The following is a 17,751-nucleotide window of genomic DNA, read 5'->3' on the forward strand; positions in this document are numbered from 1 at the left end:
GGGGTCTAATTGGCTTATAGACTGCTGAGCTGAGTGACCCGACACTCCTCTGTGATCAGGAAGCTCAGGATGTGACAACTGCTTGGCTTTCAGGGCTACATTACTCGTAATATTCCTTCTTTCATGTTTCTTAAAGTGATTAAACTCGCTATCTAAGGACATTAAGACTTCTTGAGGGTCAGAATTGCTGGCATAGCATTGGGTTTTAGTCGTTGCTAATATCCAGCAGTATTCGTGAGCTCGGTTTGCCACCTTAGCACATCAAATGCTTCGGAAAAGAAGGAGCGTAGGTGCACGTCTCTTCAAGGTTCTCTTCATCCACAAACTTTAAAATGTTTTATCAAAACAAAATCAATATAAAAGTTATTATTGACATGTTGTTTCTTTTATTATTTAGAATATCAGAGCAGATCACAGTCTTCATTTTATTCATACATACATACTTTCCCAATTGCTCCATAAGAGACACTTCTGAGACACTTCTGAGACACTTCTGAGACACTTCTGAGACACTTCTGGGCCAAATAAGAGTTTATAAATATGTTTCCATAGTGATGACCACTGATGCAGACATCACCTCAGATGCCCAAACCACCTCCATGTGGAGGAGCTGCTCTTCTCTCAAATTATCTGTAAAGCTGAGCTCAGCCGCCCTGCAGAGGAAACTCATTTTGGCCACATTCTTTCGGTCACCAGTCAGAGCTGATGACGATAGGTGAGGGTTACAGCACAGAATGACTGCTAAATTGGAAGCTTTGCCAGTGCTGAGCTCTCTCTTCACCCCAACAGCCTGATACGAGGCCCGCATTAAAGCTGATGCCGCACCAATCCGACTTTTCATCTCCTGCTCCACGTTCCCATCACTTGGGAACAAGATCATGAGGTAATCCTTCACTTGCAGCAACAGAGAGAGAGATTCATTGTTTATCTGGCTGTAAATACTAACAGCATGATAAAAATGCATTCTGGAAATGTGAAAAAAAAGAACACAAACGTCTCCGCTTTGCTATCACAAGTACTTAGTCAGTAGCCCAGAATTACCCAATATAAACAAAGGTGATGGTTAAAAATCATTCTCTGTTTGAACACATTTAAACCTAATGTCAAGAGAGAGCCTGAGTCCTCACACGGTTCCTTCCCATTTCCATTCAGCGGTGTCACTTTCTTAGTGATGTCGTATATAAATCATTGATAAACTTTAACTCATGAGGACAACTTTGACCTACGGAGCTTACACCTCAGTGCTCCAGTTACGGCTGCATGACTTGGAAACATGTTTAATTCAGCGGCTAAAATGCAACACTGCGCTGCGCGCTTTGAAGATCGGTCCAAAGCCTTTGAAGCTGCTTTCTGAGGGTTTTGATGTTTCTGTGTACAACTGGTTCAAGCTGGAACTTTCATATGCAGCTCACACTGTTGTTGCCAATAGTTTCAAATCAGGCCTCAGATAAAGGATTGATAGAGGAGTCCCTCGGCAGTGAGATGCTCTCGAGGTTCACTGGAGGTTGAGTCTTTCAGAAGCAGAGATGTGGACATGTTACCACTATGTGAATGACTGTGTGAGCAAATAGTTTAGCAACAATATGCTTCAGTGTATTTGTGTGAGGAACTTGGGGATTTCTTCATCTACAGAACCAAATATCACAGAAAGATTCTCACAATCTGCAGAAATCGTGAGACGCTTCAGTCAAACCGTCTCAGGAAATGTGAGAAATGTTGATCGGAATAATTCAGCAAAGAAATTAAATGGGTCTGGCATTGTTTGTGTTTTTTCATGTGTTTAATCACCATCCAGTTGGTTACTAAATGGTTGTGAAAAGACAGCCACATGTCATCTTCACATACACAGACTAGTAACACACTAGCATTACTAGAACTTCTGCTTTTCTAAGTAGAAAGAACACTTTTAAGCCATTTTCATGTTAATTCTTCATGTCAATATGTTGGACTGTCACAGCCGTCACCTCTCGGCCCTTACTGTCAGCACAGTAAACTGTAGTCTGTTAGCTGAGCAGGATAAGAAGCGTGCTCCATCCTTAGCATTAAAAGAAGAAACGATATCTTTTATTATCAGCACACACATTAGCTTATACACCTGTGAACGCCACAGCAGATCTGCGTTCATCTCAGCTTGTCCTCACCAAACCTTCCAGCTTTACATACAAGTCTCTGTAACCCTTTTCCTTTGCCACCTCTCTCATTCCTGCACACCTAACCTTCCAGTACTCCCGTCTGCCTGATTATCCCACTTTGTCTCAGCTAAACTCTTCCTTTAAATATTTTCCTGCACTTCTTCATTCCAGCACCGAGTCTACTTGTGTGTCCTTTTTGCCGGACGGCAGCCTGCAGTAATTTGTTGTCGCTCTCAGCAAGTCTCACACACGCCTCCTGAGCAATCCCAGCCCGTTCTTCTTTGTTGAGTCTCTCATCTCCTCCAGATTTGATGTTCCTCTGACATGGACCGTGGTCCCCTGTTCTCTCTACAGATTTTCAATGGGATCCTAGTCAGGGCTTCATGCAGGCCAGTACATAACGTTCACTTGGTGTCTGACGCATGCTTAAATGTCCAGATAAGAAAATCCCAAAAAGTCTTTTCATCTTAATGTAGCATCCAGATAAACAGAATCAGCTTCTGGAGGGAGTTCAGCGTATGTTTTTAGTCGTCGTATTGAACAGGACAAGAAGAAGAACGACCCAGACCCAGTTTTGCTGCTGACTGCTTGAAGTTTTCATTTAAAGTTGTCACATATCTTTCTTTCTTCCACCGTCACTAGTTCCAAGTTCCAGAAGCACTGACGCATCCACAGCATAATACTTCCACCATTGTGTTTCACTGTGGGGACTGTGGTGCCTCTCCCTTGTCTAAACATAAGTAGCATCTCTGTGGCCAAAGACCTTTAGTTTTATCTACAGAAGTGGACTTTTCCTTTGTGTGCAGCCTCACAGTCTATTCCTCTGCAGGGTCTGGGGTAGTTAAACACATCTCTCACTAGTTTTCTTCCTAAAGTCTTTGAAGTCTTTCTCTTTCTACCTCTGTCAGGCTTGTTCTGTACTTGTGGCTCTCTTTGAATTTCTTGATGATGCTTCTCACTCAGTTCTTGACACTTGGTGGTGATAGATTTGTATATCCATCTCGTGCTTTGTGAGCAACAGCAAATCTTTTTTCTAATCTAAATTGATTTCTTTGCATGAGGCTTTCAAGTGACAGCTCAAAGACTTGCTGAAGTTTTTATACTGTGTTTACATTTGAAGGTGACCCTCAGCTTTAACTTGTCTCTGGCCATCAGTGCAGAGCTAGTGCTAATTGCTGAGTTGAGTTAGAAAGTGCACCTGAATCAGGGTGAGGGCAGCGGGCAGTCCTGCATGTAATGGTAACAAATCAGACAAATAAGCTTTCCGGTTTACTAAATACGTTTTCCAGGTCTCATCTGCTCTCTTTCCCTTTCTCAGGATTTCAGCTTATTTGGCTTGAGTGGTCTCAGGTGTGTTTCACTGTTATTCTGATATTCACAAAATTTACTCAAGAAGTAAAACAAGAGATTAAAGTCCATCATTCTTACCGGCTTAAGAGACGCATTTTCTGTGACTTTCTTCGTTGTGTGTGCCACAGTCGTTGTTGTCTGACAGTATTTGCAGAATTGACTGAATGACTTTCAGTAACTTTTGCATTTTGTCAAAAACTGCCGGTTTTATCAGAGTTAATGTGCTGGTTGGAACAGGCTGCCATCATTTTTAATGGATTCACTGTTTAGCTGCACACTGATGAGTAAATCACTTCTGACAGTTCAATCTGCTGTACGGTACGACTCTGCAACGGCGACAGTTTAACATCTCTTACAGTCCCTGTGAGAAATGACTCTCTCACTCTGATAACTGTGAGAATATCCTCAAAATATTAACCGGTTTATGAAGCTGAAGAGGGCTTTTAATATGAAACCGATACAGAAAATACTTGTATAAAAAATATAACGTAGCAGTGTACGTAGCAGGAGCACGGGGGAAAGACGGTGATCTTAAGCAGCTGAGGTGAATAAGTCAGTCAGTATGAGATGACGTGGCATCATAATGACAACTAGCAACGTCGCTCCCAGTTATAGCCATTCCAGAAATATGAAAGGACATTTACTGGTTACATTTTCTGCTTCATTTGAAGCCAAGTGGCAGCTGCATGTAATTTTTAAGGTTGAATGTTTTAACACTGACTCCCTCACCGTCCACTTTGTCTTCTTGGCTCCGTTTCATGAAGTAAGCTCTAGTTTTGATTAAATTCCACCTTGATTACATCAAATCCAGATCTGAGTGTTGGACGTGTGGAGCAGCATTACCTGAACGTCACCCATGAGATGATCTGAAAAAACAAAATCACAAATTCATCCTGCAAAATTACGCAGTTGGTGTGAACGGCTGCGTTAAGAAAAGAATATATTTACACGTGCGGTGTGCAAAGGTGCCAGGCAGCATAGGCAGTATACACTGTGGAAGCCAGCACAGGTGAGACTAATCAGGGCGGGGCAAACAACTAACCAGGATGGAAAATGAGCAAAGCGAGGAATAAAAATTGACAGGAACAGAAACCAATGTTTTCAAAATAAAACAGGAAAAGGTGAACAAAAACAGAACGATCCAACACCATCACACTGTGAGCAGCTGATGTGAAACTCATCGCTGTCAAGCTGCTAAAGGTGAGTCCTCCTTCCTGCTTACGAGCACAGAGTGCCGTTCATCTTATGGGCTGAACTATAATCAGTGATGTAAATGTGCAGTATTGTTTGAATATCGGACAAAAGTAAAGTCTTTCCCTGTTTTTCAGGAAAGGTAACTGTAATTACTGAAATGCTATACATTACTGGAGCAGTAGTGACCTTCTTTACTTGTCTATATATTAAAATGATGCTAATAAACATCATGTTCATGCCGAATAACAGAGAATGAACTCATAGTATCACATCTGGTTATGTAAAATTAAAAATGATGTCATGCCTACTTAGAAATGCTCACAGTTCTGGTTTGGACTAATAAACAGTTTGAGATTTGACATATTCAGAGCACTTCCCTATTACAAAAGCTACTCTCGTACCGCTGTCTTGATTTGATTTTATTTACTTTCTCGTGATCGTAACACTGACAGAAATTCGTGTTCTACATCGATTTCCCGACAGTTCCAGTTTCCTTACTCCGGCTTCAAATTCCCGTGAACGCTCGCTAACCGACACTTCCACAACAATTCACAGCAGTGCATGCTCACAAATATCCCACTTGTCACACAGTTTAGGAGCAATTCTTTGAACTAGAAGGCTTATCAATGTGCCACCGGAGGTATAGACTGACTATAGATTAAAGATTCGTTATTCCAACTATTTGGGATATTTTGGCCTGCCTGCATTTCCTGCTGAAAGTTTAAATATTTAAACCTTGCTTCCTAGTTACAGCAGGTAATCTGATAAGTCGCATGTATTTGCATTTTAATGAGGACACTTTTATTTCCTGGAAATAACCCACTCTTAAGGCTGGAGTTTAAATAATTGCAAGCACGCGTGATGCCAGAGACGAGCATGTTGACACACAGTTGAAATACTTCCTAATGAATCCATTAAGCACCTTAAGTAATGAGAGCAGTAGTTAATTACTGACCCCATTAGCATAACTGGTTGTGTGTAACATGTGACAGTCTTGGGGCAGCTGAGCTCCGTAACACGTTATCTCTCGTAACACGTCAGCTCTTCTGTCAAGTGCTGTTTTGCTTCCTAGCAGCCTCTTTGAGCCGAGGACACTTTGCGACCTCGGGGTCCTTTCTTAAAAACACTGCTTTGCACCTGTTAATCATTCCGACAGCCGCCAGAATGTCTTACACACGCACACACGAGTTCAACATCGATTTGCAGGTAACACGTTTGTGTGTGCTGCCTTGCTTTTTGCTCTTCAGCGTGCTTCATCATACTGTCTGGGTTGGATCCAAAATAACATTTGCTGCTGCTGTGTGCTTCACATTCGACGAGAGACACTTACAAGGTTCCTAACCCTCCACTCGTCCACCCACTCCAGTCCTCCCTCCCTCCCTCCCTGTACGAAGCTCTGACACAAACCTCCTACGTATTGCCACAGTGGGGGTATTTGTCTGTGGCTAATAAAATCACTCTTGGCTGAGACACAAAAGAGCTCAGCCAGCGAACGAGGCTTTTTCCGTCCACTTTCCCCTCTCTTTAAGCACACTTTGTTGACAATGTGTTTTTGTGTTTAAATGTTTCTTGTTGTGCCGCTCGTCACTTCCATAATAGCCGCTGTTGTATTTGTGCCAGTGTTATTAACGCTCCCAGTAACGCATGTGATTTCACTTGTAGTAATGACAAAGCAGCGGGCACGCCTCTGCTCTTCTGTGTTACTTTCTTCTCCGTCTCTTTCATTTGTCTTCCTCTGCTGACACCTTCCTCCTAAACCTTTATTTTCCACGCTCCTTCCTGTGCTCCGAATCTCGGCCACCCTCTGGAAGATTATACATTTCTTTTTGCAGAAATTGAGAAATTGCTGTATAATTACCCACAAAGCACTGACTGCTCGATCTGCATAATTGCCTCTACCATCCATTGCAATTATCGGCAGTGTTGTCTATTTTGAATCAAAGTCCAGTAATTATAGGGTGTTTTATGTTAGAGAGACTGTCCGGCTGTTATCACAGTAATCCTCTATAATCTCATATTCTCTATATGGGCTCCTAGTCATCGTCAAATATGGTGGCAAAACATAATTACATGATGAAGTGCATGTATGTTGGCATGTATGTACAGAAATAGCCTGTTGTATAGACTGCACTCCAACAGAATTGTTGAAAGTGGTCTGCGGCCAACACAAGCAGCAACACTGCGAACAAGCAGAATCTAAAAATACATTTTCTCACAATATAATAAGTTTCCACTCCAAACAGCAACTCATGGAAAGTGATTGATCTGTCTATTGTAGAAGACCCTGTAGTATTCTGGAGAAACCCCAACAATCAACTGACCCTATGAACTAGCACAAAGAAAAACTCCCTTTTAACAGAAAGAGCCAGGCTAAGGGAGGGCCAGCCATCTGCCACGATTGGTTTAGAGGTGACAAGAAAAGGAGACCATAGAAAGACAGTACACACAGACAAATCCGATATTTTCAAATCCGATCTGGGTCACTTTCGTATGTGGTGCTGAATCCCATACATATCTGATGTTTTAGAAAGCGACTGCTGTTTGACGGTCATGTCGCATTAAATCCATCTTTTACGTCACCGACACAAGACAGACGCCAATTATCAGCGTCGGAGAAGACATCGTGAAGGCTTCCTGTCCATCCTGATGTCAGTGAAACTGTTGGGAAGACAACGTTGGAGAAACGTGAACATTTTATTTGTACTGTATAACCTGCAGATTCTGACAGAAATCTGCAGCTATCCTTTGAAGCAGCGCTCCTCTAAAACAGCAATAAGGATCATTATTAGGTTATCTACATTATTATGTAAATAACAAAATAACTTAAAGCAAAAATTGGGAAACGTAAAGTCCGAAGTCTTTATATTAAGGGCCATCAGTCAAACAATACTGTTGCTCTGGGTCTAAACAGAGCGCGTTGTGTGTGACGTCTTCTTTTGCGCATGTGGGCCGCTTTGAGCGTTCACACTAGAGCGCGTTTGCTGTCGCATTTTATTTGTAGTGTGAACGAGCAGACAAAAAAATCGGATTTGATCAAAAAATCTGAATTGAGCATCAAGACCTGCAGAGTGAACGTAGCCTAAATGCTTTAGCAAACAGGAAAGTTTGAAGCCTAATCTTAAAAGTAGAGATAGTGTCTGTCTCCTGAATCCAAACTGGAAGCTGGTTCCACAGAAGAGGGGCCTGAAAACGGAAGGCTCCGCCTCCCATTCAGATACGACCTATTATTCAAGAATTTGTATGTAAAAAGGATTTTAAGATAAATTCTGAATTTAACAATTTATGTCCAATATGGGAGGAATACAGGGAGTGCAGAATTATTAGGCAAGTTGTATTTTTGAGGAATAATTTTATTATTGAACAACAACCATGTTCTCAATGAACCCAAAAAACTCATTAATATCAAAGCTGAATGTTTTTGGAAGTAGTTTTTAGTTTGTTTTTAGTTTTAGCTATTTTAGGGGGATATCTGTGTGTGCAGGTGACTATTACTGTGCATAATTATTAGGCAACTTAACAAAAAACAAATATATACCCATTTCAATTATTTATTTTTACCAGTGAAACCAATATAACATCTCCACATTCACAAATATACATTTCTGACATTCAAAAACAAAACAAAAACAAATCAGCGACCAATATAGCCACCTTTCTTTGCAAGGACACTCAAAAGCCTGCCATCCATGGATTCTGTCAGTGTTTTGATCTGTTCACCATCAGCATTGCGTGCAGCAGCAACCACAGCCTCCCAGACACTGTTCAGAGAGGTGTACTGTTTTCCCTCCTTGTAAATCTCACATTTGATGATGGACCACAGGTTCTCAATGGGGTTCAGATCAGGTGAACAAGGAGGCCATGTCATTAGTTTTTCTTCTTTTATACCCTTTCTTGCCAGCCACGCTGTGGAGTACTTGGACGCGTGTGATGGAGCATTGTCCTGCATGAAAATCATGTTTTTCTTGAAGGATGCAGACTTCTTCCTGTACCACTGCTTGAAGAAGGTGTCTTCCAGAAACTGGCAGTAGGACTGGGAGTTGAGCTTGACTCCATCCTCAACCCGAAAAGGCCCCACAAGCTCATCTTTGATGATACCAGCCCAAACCAGTACTCCACCTCCACCTTGCTGGCGTCTGAGTCGGACTGGAGCTCTCTGCCCTTTACCAATCCAGCCACGGGCCCATCCATCTGGCCCATCAAGACTCACTCTCATTTCATCAGTCCATAAAACCTTAGAAAAACCAGTCTTGAGATATTTCTTGGCCCAGTCTTGACGTTTCAGCTTGTGTGTCTTGTTCAGTGGTGGTCGTCTTTCAGCCTTTCTTACCTTGGCCATGTCTCTGAGTATTGCACACCTTGTGCTTTTGGGCACTCCAGTGATGTTGCAGCTCTGAAATATGGCCAAACTGGTGGCAAGTGGCATCTTGGCAGCTGCACGCTTGACTTTTCTCAGTTCATGGGCAGTTATTTTGCGCCTTGGTTTTTCCACACGCTTCTTGCGACCCTGTTGACTATTTTGAATGAAACGCTTGATTGTTCGATGATCACGCTTCAGAAGCTTTGCAATTTTGAGACTGCTGCATCCCTCTGCAAGATATCTCACTATTTTTGACTTTTCTGAGCCTGTCAAGTCCTTCTTTTGACCCATTTTGCCAAAGGAAAGGACGTTGCCTAATAATTATGCACACCTGATATAGGGTGTTGATGTCATTAGACCACACCCCTTCTCATTACAGAGATGCACATCACCTAATATGCTTAATTGGTAGTAGGCTTTCCAGCCTATACAGCTTGGAGTAAGACAACATGCATGAAGAGGATGATGTGGACAAAATACTCATTTGCCTAATAATTCTGCACTCCCTGTATGATCTCTCTTTCTCATCCCTGTTAGTACTGTAGTTCAAAGCTCAGTCTATGCTGAGAGATGACGTAATGGCACACCTGCTGCTCCATTAACATAAGATGGAACTTCATCTTCATTTGACAACACGAAAAAAGTTATTTTCTGAATTTTTATTGTTTACAAAAAATTAAATGAAGTTAAAAATGTGAAACACAGAAAGTGAAGTTATTTTATTAGGCACTTCTTTTTTTTTCTAAAACAGATCTTTTTAAATCACTTGCTCCTGGCTAATATGTTGTTCAAATATAACTAATTTATTTGCCATAAATTTGTAGATATATTAACTAATTGCAGTTCACGGAGGCTGGGGTTAATCTATCTGGAGATCTGCAGCTAAATGAATGAGTTCCAGAGCACCTTACATGTTTTAATATTCAGCTGTGAGAGAATAATTTTCTCTCAGCTGACGTGGCGCTTCCCCGTGTGAACACTCCAGCCTTTACCTTTCTTTGATGTGAAGGTCTCACTAATTAGGTGGATCCCAGATTTCCCCCTATATCAAGATTCCAGGCTTATCTGTGTGGGCTCGCTGTGTTTATATGTGTGAGTGAATGAAAAAAAACTCAGCCATAGGCGAGGTTTACCGCCCAAGAACAATCAGAGTGCAGGATGAAAGAGCCCCCCCCTCCTCTCTAATGCTGGGAATTTCTGATGTTATTATCGTATACATCTGTGGGCCTGAACTGATCAAACATGCATGACTGTGAGCCACAGTGCCAGGTTTATGTTTTCTCCCTCGTGGAACTGCCAGTGGTAGTTTGCATTTAGATGACAGCCTCTAGCAGTCCACAAATTGAAGAGGCAAGGCTCTGATTTTTCTCATTCCACTCAGCCTTTGTCTTCTTCACATCAATAATATTATTTTTCAGTAATGTTTGCAACACACAAAAGGATCAGTAAGGTTCTGCCTCATTAGCATTAACCGAGTGCCCAGCTTTGTTGTAGATAAGACAGAGATACAGCAAGCACACAATTTTGCAAAGATCTCATTTTGAGTCAGAAAACAGTTCTTCTCAGATTTTGCTGGTGACACAGTGATCGTGAAATTAAAGCTAATATTGATAATGCTTAAACTTTAAGAACTTTCGATAAGACTATTAAAAACTTTTTTTCAAACATCTGTTTTCTAGATTTTTGGAAAGAAAGGTAGAGATATACAAAAATATGTACAGTGGCTTGCAAAAGTATTCGGCCCCCTTGAACTTTCCCACATTTTGTCACATTACAGCCACAAACATGAATCAATTTTATTGGAATTCCACGTGAAAGACCAACACAAAGTGGTGCACACGTGAGAAGTGGAAAAAATCATACATGATTCCAAACATTTTTTACAAATAAATAACTGCAAATTCCAATAACATTGATTCATGTTTGTGGCTGTAATGTGACAAAATGTGGGAAAGTTCAAGGGGGCCGAATACTTTTGCAAGCCACTGTACATTAAAAGAAAATCTAACATTTAAGAACGCTGGTGTTTTCTGATTAACTTTGTTGTCATTGTCAGGTAAATGGCTTGACTCATTCTGTCAGTGCGCCCCAGGGTGGCTGTGGCTACAATGTAGCTGCCATCACCAGTGTGTGAATGTGTGTGTGAATGGGTGAATGACTGGATGTGTAAAGCGCTTTGGGGTCCTTAGGGACTAGTAAAGCGCTGTATAAATACAGGCCATTTACCATTGTATCTGCTTTTTTTCTGATTGTGGTATATTTCTTAAATCCTTGAGCCTCGTGACAAACGTTTGGGCTGCCCCATGTTCCTGGAGTGTAGCAGACTTCTTCATTGTGGATAAGGAGACAACCTGAGCTTCATATTAATCCTTCACTTTAACCTCAGAAAGTCTGTAATCTATTAAACTAAAAGAGTTCCTGCCTTCGTCGAACATTTTATGCACAGAGGTGAAATCCCTTTGAATATTTTATGTAATCTAGTGGCAGAGAAGTGCAATCAGTGGACGACTCAGAATATGCCTAGCATTTTAAGAGACTCTGTTTTCCAAACATTTTTCACACACTTCATCAGAAATGTCAGTGCTGAATTCTTCCTGCCTGTCTGCCCTGAATGAGTTTGAAGATGGACCATCCAGTTATGCAGGGTGTTTTAAACTGACACAGCTCACACCTTTAAGCGGCAGTCCGGGGTTCTGCTCATACAGTCGAACATGACTCCTTAAAAAGTGTCTCAGGTTTAAAAACAAGAGAACGTTGGAACCCTAAAGGTCCACCTTAATGGCTGAAAAGAGACAACAAGTACAGATACCTGCTAAAAAAAATTATGCCCTGCTTTTGAGAGAAGGACTATGTTTTTCTGCACGCTGCTTTGCAACCCACTTTGATTTAAATCCTGTTTCACTAAATATGAATAAAAATGTATTTTAAAACAGGAACATTTTTAAATGTCTGCTTTGCAATCTTTCAACTTTTCTTTTTTATATCACAAACCTACTCTGTTTCCTGGAAGAACCACATAATTAACAAAGAAATGTCACAAAATGTCCGAGGTTTGAATGCCGAAGAGTTAAAAATAGACAAACAGCATCTCTGCCTGGGGACAGACGTTATCTGCAGCAGGACATCTTGTGATCTGCTCAGCTTTTCAACAGCAGTGCTCTTTCCCTCTGTGTGTGATCACTGCCCAGGCTGCCAACATCCCCCCATGAATCTTAAGAGCTGTCCCACTTGCCAAAGTTATCATCCCACCACAGCCCCGTAGCCTTGTGGTCAACATCCGCTGAATTGCATATTACTTGATCAAGGACTTCATTTGTAGTCCTGGCTCTGGTTGGACTCTTTGGACTCTCTTCAGCCCCCCAACGCTGAATTTTCCAGCCACTTCCTGTACTCACTCTCCGATTCAATTCTCAGATCTGGAATGGCTTACAAGGCTAAGTAGGATGGAATCGGATCTCTCAAGGACTTCATATTCCAGACACCACCTTACTGCTTCCACTGATTCTGCTGTCTCTGATGAGCCTTCAGCTGCACTCCTTCAGTCCTTGATTCAGCTCTGTGCTCGCTGCTCTCCAGCGGGATGACCTTCCTGATCCAGTCAAGACTGCCGTCTCATTTCCCAGCTTGAACTGACAATTCCCCAGATTGTTTTATCACATTCTTTTTTCCCAGACAGACTCATTCGTGTGATATTTAATACATGTTTGACTTTTTTAGGCTTCAAATTCAGTTTAAAGAATTTTTTATTTCTCTACTGTTAAAATGCAAATTTCAAAAACAAACAAACCCGAACACGCACCCGGGTTATAAAGTTCTTAAGGGCAAAGAATCTTCAGCTGACAGCAGGCAGCATCAGTAATGTTCATGACAAATATAAGATAGAAGAGGAATAATTTAGGCTGTTTCCTCTGCCAGTGTCTGGGGCCTTTTGACTTTTCTGTTTTCTTTTGACTTCTTCATTTGCATTTTGGTACTTGGAGATAATGACACTGCTGAAACAGAGCTTTGAACTAAATAAAAGCTGGATAAAATTACTTGGTTGCTCCGCCCAATCGGAGCAGAATCAGGAACATAAACTGTGAAAATACACCAATGAGATTTATGCTCAATAAAGACAAAAAGGACCACAAAAACTCTTTTATATTTATTTAATAAAACAAAGCAAAGAGGCAAATAAGGCTCAAAAATTCAAACATGATTCAAGGTGAACATTTTGTGTCTTGTGCTGTTTGTTTTTCCATCCTTTAGGGACATTTAGAGCAGTCAGAATTTTTAGGGTCCAGTCTTGGATGTTAGATCAGTTACCTGAAGTTTATTATCCTGTCTTTGAGATGACTGTATTTGTACGTGACAAAAAGATGCATAATGAAACAACTGTGACCAAATTAATAGCACACAAATTTGTTCTGAACCACGTGTTTGGCTTTAAGATGATTGCTCAACAAAAGCTTTCCGTCTTTTAAAAAAATATATCTACAGTGGGGCAAAAAAGTATTTAGTCAGCCACCGATTGTGCAAGTTCCCCCACCTAAAATGATGACAGAGGTCAGTAATTTGCACCAGAGGTACACTTCAACTGTGAGAGACAGAATGTGAAAAAAAAATCCATGAATCCACATGGTAGGATTTGTAAAGAATTTATTCGTAAATCAGGGTGGAAAATAAGTATTTGGTCACCTCAAACAAGGAAAATCTCTGGCTCTCACAGACCTGTAACGTCTTCTGTAAGAAGCTTTTCTGTCCCCCACTCGTTACCTGTATGAATGGCACCTGTTTGAACTCATCATCTGTATAAAAGACACCTGTCCACAGCCTCAAACAGTCAGACTCCAAACTCCGCCATGGCCAAGACCAAAGAGCTTTCGAAGGACACCAGGAAAAGTATTGTAGACCTGCACCAGACTGGGAAGAGTGAATCTACAATAGGCAAGCAGCTTGGTGTGAAAAAATCAACTGTGGGAGCAATCATCAGAAAATGGAAGACATACAAGACCACTGATAATCTCCCTCGATCTGGGGCTCCACGCAAGATCTCATCCCGTGGGGTCAAATGATCATGAGAACGGTGAGCAAAGATCCCAGAACCACACGGGGGGACCTGGTGAATGACCTGCAGAGAGCTGGGACCAAAGTAACAAAGGTCACCATCAGTAACACACTACAACGGCAGGGAATCAAATCCGCAGTGCCAGACGTGTTCCGCTGCTGAAGCCAGTGCATGTCCAGGCCCGTCTGAAGTTTGCCAGAGAGCACATGGATGATACAGCAGAGGATTGGGAGAATGTCATGTGGTCAGATGAAACCAAAGTAGAACTTTTTGGTATAAACTCAACTCGTCGTGTTTGGAGGAAGAAGAATACTGAGTTGCATCCCAAGAACACCATACCTACTGTGAAGCATGGGGGTGGAAACATCATGCTATGGGGCTGTTTTTCTGCCAAGGGGACAGGACGACTGATCCGTGTTAAGGACAGAATGAATGGGGCCATGTATCGTGAGATTTTGAGCCAAAACCTCCTTCCATCAGTGAGAACTTTGAAGATGAAACGAGGCTGGGTCTTCCAACATGACAATGATCCAAAACACACCGCCCGGGCAACAAAGGAGTGGCTCCGTAAGAAGCATTTGAAAGTCCTGGAGTGGCCTAGCCAGTCTCCAGACCTCAACCCCATAGAAAATCTGTGGCGGGAGTTGAAAGTCCGTGTTGCTCGGCGACAGCCCCAAAACATCACTGCTCTCGAGAAGATCTGCATGGAGGAATGGGCCAAAATACCAGCTACTGTGTGTGCAAACCTGGTAAAGACCTATAGTAAACGTTTGACCTCTGTTATTGCCAACAAAGGTTATGTTACAAAGTATTGAGTTGTATTTTTGTTATTGACCAAATACTTATTTTCCACCCTGATTTACGAATAAATTCTTTACAAATCCTACCATGTGGATTCATGGATTTTTCTTTCACATTCTGTCTCTCACAGTTGAAGTGTACCTCTGGTGCAAATTACTGACCTCTGTCATCATTTTAAGTGGGGGAACTTGCACAATCGGTGGCTGACTAAATACTTTTTTGCCCCACTGTATTTAATAAAAAGGCTGCTACAGAGTATGTGCACACCAAAAGAATCAACACCCGCACAAAAGTAAAAGCAAAGTGAAATAATGAATGAGTAAAACAGATATCTACTGGAACAAAATGTAATTTCTTTACTAAACGTCTCTTTAGAGGAAAAGAATCAAAGCTTATTAGAAAGCTTGCTCACTCCTCCTCGCTCAACAGAAAACTGCACAGGAATATTAGAAAAAACAAGGTAACACTATCACATGATCCTCCAGGGGGAGTAGTTGATAAAGCAGCACAGCAGCAGGCTCTTCCTTCTTGTCCTGCAGTCAATCAGAAAAGACAAAGAAAGGTCGCCAATCAGTCGCAGGTCTTACAAATACAGCCGGACAAGCATTTTGTGCCCCCAGGTTCCACTCCACACCTCTCTTAGCATCACTTTGTGCAGTTAACTCAAGACCCACCACAGCTTTGTGGGGTATTCACAGACAACTTTTGGGCTCCTAACGTCCCTGCCTGGGAGCCGGGCAGCAGTGCTTCCCTGTCACATCTGCACAAATGGATGTGTCTGCTGGTGGGCACACTGACCCCATTATGCGTGTGCCAATCGCTCCAGCTGGTGGTTTAGCTGGTGCCACCAGTCGCCCCCTCACTGCATCGGGAAGCACGCCACTACACATGAGCCTCTCACCCCTCTCAGGAGCCACAAACACCCTGCCTGTCCTGCCTTGGTACTCGGTTCTTTCTAATATGACCTCAGATCAGAAGAAACTTCCCCCGTTAGCAGTGAACGACGAGAGCAGTGCCCAGTGCCACATCCTGTGCGGTACAGAACTCAGTGTGGTTGTGCACACCACAGGAGATGTGTGCATTGGGTGGGGAAGACATAGGTTCGGACAGGCTTAGCACAGCTCTGCTTGTAGCTGATGCAGAGTCAAAATGTGATGAAACCACATCTACAAAGACTGTTTTTCCAGTAATCTATACTTGATGGTGTTGATTCTTCTCACACAACATGTGAGATGATGGGAGAGACCACGTTAATCCCTGCAGCTTGCAGTGTAAGACCGATCTCTTCAATAATTCGCTTTTGTCTTTATAAACACATTCCTATCTGTACTCTATCATCCTGCAGGGCGGAGCCTATTCTGCAGCGAATAAAGGAGGACCGGACCCGGGTGGTCTCGCCTTCATTTGACAACATCAAGTATGACACCTTTGAGATCGAGGAATACCCTCTGTCTGCTCAGGGCTTCGACTGGGAGCTGTGGTGCAGATACCTCAACCCGCCAAAGTCCTGGTGGACGCAGCACAACAACACGGCGCCTATCAGGTAAACGGGAGATGAGCTCTGAGGCTCGATAATGTAAAAAAAAATATGAGGGGGAAAAGAAATGGTTTTATTTTATTAAAAGGAACCTCTTTATGTGAAAGAAGTCCAAGAATGTATTAATTATTAATCATTTGACTTGAAGCATATTGAAGTAGGGTTGATAAGATCACTTACTAAGCTCATTATTTTTACATTATAATTTCTCCAACACTAATCCCCATGAATAATTACGCATGTAAATTCTGCTTAGTGTAGTGTCAGTATTGTAACCCGTATAAAACCCGCGGGAAGCAATACAGCTACAGAGCAAATTAAGTGTAAGACATAAAAACGGTCTCGGTGGGCCGTTACAGTTAACATTTAAGAAGGAGAGCAGGTGCATTTTATGTCTGCTTATTTGATGTCCTGAACACCACGCACAGTCACCACGCATACCCACAAAGAATGATCTTCAGTGGCCAGGAAAGTGTTGCCAATATAACGGAGAAAGATTGCTTACGCACACCAGAGGCCAGTACAGACAAACAGCCCAGTAATGACAGCAGAATTGCCTGCTCACCAATACGTGCAAAGAGGATAACATGTCTGTTGTTGAGGTTTATGGCAAGTGAATCAATAATACAGTGTTTATAGATTTGGAGAAAAACAAGAGGACGTATCCTGCTCAATGTTGTAATGGAGGAAGATAAATGGGCCCAATTATTTATTTCTCTATCTTCTTAAGCACTTTTGTTCAAGTGCAGATTGCTGCTGGATTTGCTCAGGAGGACCGCTTGAGAGTATTGTTACCGCTTAATGGCTTTCAGAGCAGTTTTGTTAAATCGGTATCTAATTTCTTAAGTAAACATGCGTATTGTGCTCTTCCTAGTTATCAGAAGATGATGAGTTACGGTCTGTGAGAGGCAGTGTTCGGACGCACATTGTTCCGCTGAGCTTCAGAAAATCCACCTTTGAATGCGATAATGGATACTACTACTAAAATGCAGTGAAATACAGAACAGTGCAGACATGTCTCTGGAGTGACCAATCGCGCTCCTTCGTCTGGCAGTTCGACGGACCAGTCTGGATCTGGCGGTTGCCAGGGCAACGGTACTTTTCTGACTGCACAAGTGTAAAGTTTGGTGGAGGGGGGATTACGGTGCGGGGGCTCAGCTCTTAGTTCCAGTGAAAGGAACTCTTAATGCTTCAGCACACCTGGAAGTGTTTCCTCTGCACTTCACACTTAGCACCACTGCAGATTGATAATGAGAACTCCATAGCTCAGTATTTGCTGTACACTATAGGCTGCAAAATAAAAACAACTCTTTAACTGAATGTTGTATGAAAC

At 42.1% G+C, this 17,751-nt stretch overlaps 1 protein-coding gene across 1 annotated transcript in view; it reads left to right on the forward strand.

Annotated features, from left to right (window-relative positions):
- Nucleotides 1–17,751, forward strand: part of LOC102298050 (polypeptide N-acetylgalactosaminyltransferase 18) — a 196,516-nt gene that overhangs the window by 120,898 nt on the left and 57,867 nt on the right. Inside the window, exon 5 of the mRNA XM_042226803.1 lies at nt 16,227–16,424. Within this exon, the coding sequence (XP_042082737.1) occupies nt 16,227–16,424 (198 nt within the window). The remainder of the gene's footprint in view (nt 1–16,226; nt 16,425–17,751) is intronic.

The sequence above is a fragment of the Haplochromis burtoni genome, unplaced genomic scaffold, assembly GCF_018398535.1.
Source record: "Haplochromis burtoni strain Fernald_Lab_line unplaced genomic scaffold, NCSU_Asbu1 Contig_229, whole genome shotgun sequence".
NCBI classification, from domain to species: Eukaryota; Metazoa; Chordata; class Actinopteri; order Cichliformes; family Cichlidae; genus Haplochromis; species Haplochromis burtoni.